The 6,911-nt window shown below is 37.7% G+C and overlaps 2 protein-coding genes across 2 annotated transcripts; one reads left to right on the top strand and one right to left on the bottom strand.

Moving 5' to 3' along the window:
* Window positions 1-920: 920 nt before the first annotated feature.
* On the bottom strand, window positions 921-3,058 carry med29 (mediator complex subunit 29). The gene is made up of 4 exons (XM_057351587.1): window positions 2,002-3,058; window positions 1,858-1,928; window positions 1,438-1,522; window positions 921-1,244 (listed from the first exon to the last, which is right to left on the bottom strand). Exons 1-4 carry the CDS (start codon window positions 2,173-2,175, stop codon window positions 1,032-1,034), a joined length of 543 nt encoding a protein of 180 aa, XP_057207570.1. The 5' UTR covers window positions 2,176-3,058; the 3' UTR covers window positions 921-1,031.
* A 44-nt stretch (window positions 3,059-3,102) lies between these two features.
* Window positions 3,103-6,865, top strand: rrp8 (ribosomal RNA processing 8). Its single transcript, XM_057351585.1, has 7 exons — window positions 3,103-3,375; window positions 3,475-3,733; window positions 3,811-4,594; window positions 4,682-4,811; window positions 4,894-5,000; window positions 5,576-5,672; window positions 6,673-6,865. The coding sequence occupies exons 1-7, from the start codon at window positions 3,286-3,288 to the stop codon at window positions 6,784-6,786; spliced, it is 1,581 nt and encodes a 526-aa protein (XP_057207568.1). The 5' UTR covers window positions 3,103-3,285; the 3' UTR covers window positions 6,787-6,865.
* The last annotated feature ends 46 nt before the right edge of the window (window positions 6,866-6,911 follow it).

Genomic DNA, 6,911 nt, shown 5'->3' with positions numbered 1-6,911 from the left:
GAACCGTCTTCCTCTCTTTTCCTTGGACAAACGGTCAAAGATTCCTTTAGTGCCTCTAGTGGATTTATGAAGTATTACACGGGGCAAACGAATTTGATCGATAGTAGTACTACAGACAATAATGTTAAACGTTTAGCATTTGCGACCCCAAGACGTTTCAAATTATGCTTCTTGTATTTGTTTTTCCATGCGACAAAACAGCATATTAACAATGTTCAAATTATGTCCGATAAAATTACACTAGATACGTTTTTGATTGTTATTTAAGTTTTTCAAAGTCAATAGACAAAAGGGAGATATGTCTGGAGCCTTGTCTGTAAAAAGTATATTTGCAAATAATTATATTAATTAAAATATTAATATTCATAAAATTTTGAATTAAAAAGGGTACAAATGCCTCTTTGCTAGTGATTATCCATCCTTAACACTTACATGCCGAATTGTCATCCTCATGTCATACGAATATTACAGCATAATGTGCTTTATTTTAGTCATAAAACTGCATGTCATAAAAAGAAGCTGGCTATGTTAATATCTAGAGAAACATATTTCCTGTACTATAAACACTCTAAACCCCGGTTTCACAGACAAGGATTAAAACTAGTCCCAGATTAAAATTGATTTTGAGCTGTTTTAACTGAATATAATTTGCCCGGACATATCTTTAAATATGTCAGTGCCATTGTTTTGTCTCAAGATGCACATCAGTAATGGTTTCTTATAAGGCATTTTAATAAAAGCGACTTAAATAGCCTAAATGAACTAAGGCATAGTCCTGGCATAGGCCAAACCTAGTCTATGAAACCGGGCCAATGTTTAATACAATACATTACACAACTAGTCAGAATACATGCTACCTAAAGAACTTTTAGAGAATACACAACTAAAAACACATTTCAAATCTAGTCACAACAGCTCAAGAAATACACCAATTTAAATATACGTAGAAAATATTTATTCTTCGATCAGCATCACAAAGTTATGGAAAACAATATCAAAAGAAAACTAAATACAATGTTTTAAGTACAAGCTCACTGGCCCTTTCCAGCAATCTTTTTCGAACACTCCAAAAGAGCATTATGGATATCTTTAGCACATGAAATCTGTGATTTTATCATACTGAGGTACTGTGAGTAAGACAATGATTCTGTCTGCACTGTGTCTGGCTTGGTGGCTGTAGGCACGAGATTGGGAGAGTGCTTTGTGCTATCGATGCTCTGTGATAGGCACTCGTGGGCCAGACGCTAAGGGAAAAAAGAATCCGTTAACCACAGGCAGATAAAATAAAGTGATCATTACCTAACGTTATTCAGATTGTAAATAAAGTTTATGTGACAAATTCTATTATAAAAAAACAGAGTGGGACTGATGCAAAATGACATAGTTTCATCAACGTCATTATTTCCAGATATAACAGATGATTGGTGAGTTTCTTACCAGGCAGAGTTCCACTTGATCACAAAGAGCATAAAACTCCTCTAAACTTTTGTCAAACCGCTGCACAGCTGCATCATTGCCCATCCTAAGACAAATATGAATTAAAAGTGTTAAGTAACCAATGAACTGACAGTGGTTTAACAAATTCATGATGTACAAAAAATACTGTGATATATTACCACATTCATACACCATTATTTGCATGGTCCTTAAACGTACTTCAAAGAATCTCACGGTACTACTAGGGTACATTACTACCATGGTGATGCAGTGGCACTGTAAACACACAGTTCTGACTCGCTTGTTTCTGAGATGATTTACTTACAATATCTACGTTTCTACTTAATAAAATGTAAACAGTAACTTACACATTACTTATTATATCTAAACAAAAGTAACTTTATCTGTGGGGTAACTTACTCTGTTGTTCGCTGACCGTTATCGATTGCAGCATTGTACCCAAAATGTTGTGAGGCAATGGTCATGACATTCTGAAAACACACAATTAGAAATGTAAGCTTGTATCAATGAGCGAGCTTTTATGCTCTATGAAATCTAACAGACCTGTAAACTCTCCTTGAGCTGTGGAATCAGCATCTTGAATCTGTGAACGGGGTCAAAGTCTTGTTGCTGACTGAGCTGCTGCTGCTGCTGCTGTTGTTGTTGTTGTAAACCAGCAGGTGGCTGAACGTTCATCTGAGGATTGTTGGTACCCATCTGCTGCTGCTGCGCCGCCATTGTTGATACGGATGAAGCAAAAAATTGTTGATACGGATGAAGACCCGACAACTTCCGCTAGAAGCGACAGCAAGGAATGTCCTTCCTCTAGGGGGCGCTTAACAGCTCAAATATCTAAATAATATAACTTGGTACATTTTACACAAAAATGTAAACTAGTTGTTAGACATAATCCAGAGAAATGTGCAACAAATGATTATAAAGCTTTTCGCCGTAATAACAAACGACATACTGTAGTTCATCCTGACCAGCGCTTAAACTAGGAACGGGTAACACGTGATAATGCCTCGTATCTCGCTGCACCAGCAACTAAATACCGGTAAATAAGTGTCTTATGAAGCCAGGCCAAGGTCATAGTCTTTCTCATTGCCTGTCCACAATCCTTTTGATGTGGACGGTTGGCAAGGGTGATGCTGAGTGGATCTTGTACATCACTCACTAATAAATTCTTTGACGGCAACGCCAGCATCGGGGGCAATGCCAAACGCCAAGGTATTAAATCTTGCATCAAATATTGCTGCCTTTGCTTGCGTCCTTATTGACTCCACTAATCCAAAGTGTTGCTTGTTTGTAGCAAGGTAGTTAATTTATGTGCTGCTGTGCGTTTGCTTATTAAAAGTATCCCAACTGCGGGTGTTGATCTAAGCCCCTGTATAGCCTATGAAGAAATATCCCATCTATTTCTGAATTAATGGAATGTAAATAAATTATTTGATTATTACTGAATCACACAAACCTTCGAAATAAAAAGGAGGACGGAATTATTATGAGGACATAAATCCCTCAATCTTTCACGTTATAGTGAACAGCCGCTACGTAACGTTAGTGCAACAATAGAGCGATTTCGGACGACAAAATGAACACGAGAAGAAGTTTGGAGCGGAAGTCGCTTCGGTAACCCGGATGTATACAAAACCACGTGACGGACTTTTCGCACGTGGGTGAGTCGGACTATACAGCGTGTTGCGTTATGGCATGAATTTATTTAAATGTGTTGGACTAACGTTATATGAGCACAATACGTTTTGAGGATTTATTTTGAACAAATCGTTTAAATAGATCTATCAAGATTACAGGAAACTGTATGCTTTCCCCACATTATCAGCAAGCATGTTTGCTGAAGAGGAATGGGCTGATTCTCCATCTGCAAATGGGTCACATCTGGCTGTTGTCAACGTAGTGTCTTCCGTCCCTGCTAAGGTATGCAGCATATCTACAGCATACTGTATATACAAACGTTTAAAATACGTTTTACTGATTAAATAAAAAAGTTTCTCCCTGTTATTTGTACCTTAACAGGATAAGGTTGTGGGTAAACGAAGCCTGTTGAGGACTTTGCAGACGCTGGGGTCAGTTCCAGAATGGGAGACTGGGAAACCTTTTGGAGAGAGCGACGATGAAGAAGATTCATCATCCAACAAAAGAAAAAAGAAAAAGTGCAAGAAACGCAAGAGAACTTCTAATGCTGATAAGAAGGGGGAACGGAATGGCCAGCCGGATCCATCTGAAACACCTGTGAAGAAGAAGAAACCAATGAAGAAGACCAAGAAAGAACAGAGTAAGAAGATGTGCCAGTCATTTTATATTCCCACATGAATGTCTGTGTCTTTTCTCAAGAGTCTCATTTGTTTACAGGTCCTAAGGTATCACAAGAATCCATTAAGGACGCGGAATCAGTGGAAAAACAAGGCAGTCAAACGGAGCAAAGGCTGAGCAGAAAGCAGTGGAAAACCAAGATGAAGAATAAGAAACGGTGTAAGAACAAATTTCTGCAGAATACAACAGATGTTGATAATGCCAAAGCAAAGGAGGAACCCGTAAGTCGATCAAAAGACATCCCAGCAACCCAGAAAGTGCAGAAAGCTTCAAAGGCATCCAAAAAAAGGAAGAAGTCTCATGTGAAGAATGGCATTGCTGTCAAGGACGATACAGATAATTGCAAAGATTCTGTTAAATCAAGTATAAACACTGATAATTTACAATCTGAAACTCAACCAGCAGGTGATTGTATTAGCAGCCATGAAATCTCACATGAAGTAGTAGATAAAATGAGGAAGAAATCACAAATACAGGCAGAAAATTTGCCCAAAACTTTAAAGCATCATCTTACCGATGAACGCAATAGAGACACAGATGAGAAAGGAAAAAACAATCACAAAACAGTCAATTCAAAGGGTGACACAGAGCAGGCACCTCTTGACCGCTCAGCTGCCTTAAGGTTAAAGATGGAGAAACGGTTAGAAGCCGCTCGATTTCGCTACATCAACGAGCTGCTTTACACGTCGACCAGCGGTGAAGCCAAACGCATGTTTCAACAGGACCCTGATGCCATTGGGATTTACCACAAGGGATACACAGCACAGGTGCAACACTGGCCTGAAAACCCTGTGGATTCTATCATTTCATATATAAGTCAAAGGTGAGAGATTTGCCTCCTTTTGTTGGTTTCCAACTGTTTAGGTTTGCTGTTAGGTAAATTTCACAATTGCTGTTCTTTGTTTTACAGACCAGCATCTTTAGTTGTGGCAGACTTCGGTTGCGGGGACTGTAAAATTGCACGCAGTGTGAAGAATAAAGTTCACTCTTTTGACTTGGCTCCGGTTTGTGAGCTTGCCACTTCATGTGACATGTCAAAAGTGAGTATATAGATATTATTTTAGGATATATTTCTTAAACTGACTTGATTTGATAATTCACTGTGTATTACTTGTATTACAGGTGCCACTCCGAGATTCCAGTGTGGATATTGCTGTTTTTTGCCTTTCTCTTATGGGAACAAACCTTGGTGACTTTTTAAAAGAAGCCAACAGAGTTCTGGTTATGGGGTAATCACGTTTTTATTGAGTTTAGTAATTGCCAAGATAAAGTTTATTTAAAAGCCACTGGATATGACGAGTGCACACTGTACGGTTTTTAAGAGCCTTTTACGATTGTGTATATAATCTCAGTGAGAGCTAACACGCACCTTTAAAGGGATAGTTCAAAAATAGTGAAAAATACCAATTCTGTCAACATTTGACACTTTCTTCATATTTTGAGAAATGTCTCAGTGGTTTTGTGTCCATGCAATGAAAGTTGTTTGGTTACCAACATTCTTCAAAATATCTTTGTGTTCTGCAGAAGAAATAACGTCATACCGGTTTGAAATGACACGAGAGGGAGTAAATGATGAACAAATTGTAATTTTCGGGCGAACTATCCCTTTGCTGTCAGACCGTATGATACACACCATAGTCATACTTTGGAATCATCCTGTTTGATATTCATTTCTCTCTACAGCAAGGGAAATCTTTTGTATTACTTAAAATTAGTCTTGGACATCAGTGGCTGAAATTGTACACTGTTCATCTGGTTTAAGAATAAGGCCTTACCTACTGTATCTTCTTTCTTTGTTCAAAAGGGGTGTTCTTAAAATTGCAGAGGTAGCCAGCAGATTTGCCGACGAGCGTTCATTTGTTGGTGCAATGTCACATCTGGGCTTTAAGTTGTCCAATAAGGTAAATTAATTATTGTACTGAATTATGAAATATGATTTATGATTTGTCTATACAGATTGTCTACCGTGTTTAATGTTTGGCAACATGTTTGAAAATATAGCGAAATACAACTCACAAGAACATTATGTGGACAGGTTTTGTTCTTATACTGGGTTATCTGGCTCTTGTACATTTGTCAGATACAATTGGCTTCTACATTGCAGCCCTGCCATATGTTACATTTTGTAAAGCCGAGAATATGATTTTTGTTTAAACTAAATTACAGATTCATTAATTTTTCAAGTCACCATGAAACGGAAGTTGCGATTGACCTCTTTACCATATCGTGACGTATATCCGAGTGAAACGTCTTCTGAAATTTGTAAAAATGTAGGGCGGGGCAGCCGGGGCTTTATTTTGCCTATTCCTTTGATTGGATTGTTGTAAGTTTGGCCTGGAGAGGAGGGCTAAAAATGCCTGGCCATTGGACAGTCGGTATAGTCCTACCTCTTTTTTGGTTGCTGACGTCATGTGGTGAAGTGTTGTTGTTGAGAGGGAGAGAGGAGCTTAATGTTTTTGATTAAAGATTACAAGTGCAAATGAATAAAAAAAAAACAATGGTGTGCACGGATAAATCATTTATGATAATCACTGCAACACTGTGTAAAACACTTAGAATTTTCCTGTATGATTTCTTGGTGACTTTAATCCTGTGAATTCTGTTTCTGGAGACTATTCAAACCACACTAATTGAGAATCAGAGGCTAAATGTGTTTGCGGTCATGGTGAATTCTTTAAATGATAGATAAATGATAGTGCCAAACTCAATAACATCACATTCTTTACACCTACTGCTAAATATGATTAAGAACTGGTTTAAGACATTAGAGTAATACCTAAAGTACTTAATGATCATAAATGATTGTTTGTTGGTGTGTGGGATGAAAAGTTGGTTCAGTTGCCAGTAGGATAACAATTTAGTTGCAAGTTGTTTTAAACAGCTTGTGTTTTTTTTCCTTAGGATGCAGAAAACAGCCACTTCTACTCTTTTGAATTTATTAAAACGGGAAAGGCACCAGGGAATGCGAAGAGACCTGGACTACAACTTAAACCATGTCTGTACAAGAAACGATAAATCTGTGAAATGTAAATATATTGTTGAATTAGATTTTATATGGCTTTGTCAGACTGTGTAAATCTATATAACAAAAAGTAATTTTATATAAAGCAGCATGTGAGATGATAGAATTCATCATCTTA

Source organism: Triplophysa rosa, linkage group LG14 (genome assembly GCF_024868665.1).
Source record: "Triplophysa rosa linkage group LG14, Trosa_1v2, whole genome shotgun sequence".
Classification (NCBI taxonomy): domain Eukaryota; kingdom Metazoa; phylum Chordata; class Actinopteri; order Cypriniformes; family Nemacheilidae; genus Triplophysa; species Triplophysa rosa.
The sequence above is the reverse complement of the archived record's forward strand: the minus strand, read 5'-3'. Positions and strand labels throughout refer to the sequence as shown.

Coding starts and splice junctions, on each gene's coding strand:
- med29 (XM_057351587.1), bottom strand. CDS start 2,175: ATGGCGGCGCAGCAGCAGCAGATGGGTACCAACAATCCTCAGATGAAC. Junction 1,523..1,857: donor AACGGTCAGCGAACAACAGA/GTAAGTTACCCC, acceptor TATTTGTCTTAG/GATGGGCAATGATGCAGCTG. Junction 1,245..1,437: donor ATCAAGTGGAACTCTGCCTG/GTAAGAAACTCA, acceptor TTTTTCCCTTAG/CGTCTGGCCCACGAGTGCCT.
- rrp8 (XM_057351585.1), top strand. CDS start 3,286: ATGTTTGCTGAAGAGGAATGGGCTGATTCTCCATCTGCAAATGGGTCA. Junction 3,734..3,810: donor GAAGACCAAGAAAGAACAGA/GTAAGAAGATGT, acceptor ATTTGTTTACAG/GTCCTAAGGTATCACAAGAA. Junction 5,673..6,672: donor GCTTTAAGTTGTCCAATAAG/GTAAATTAATTA, acceptor TTTTTTCCTTAG/GATGCAGAAAACAGCCACTT.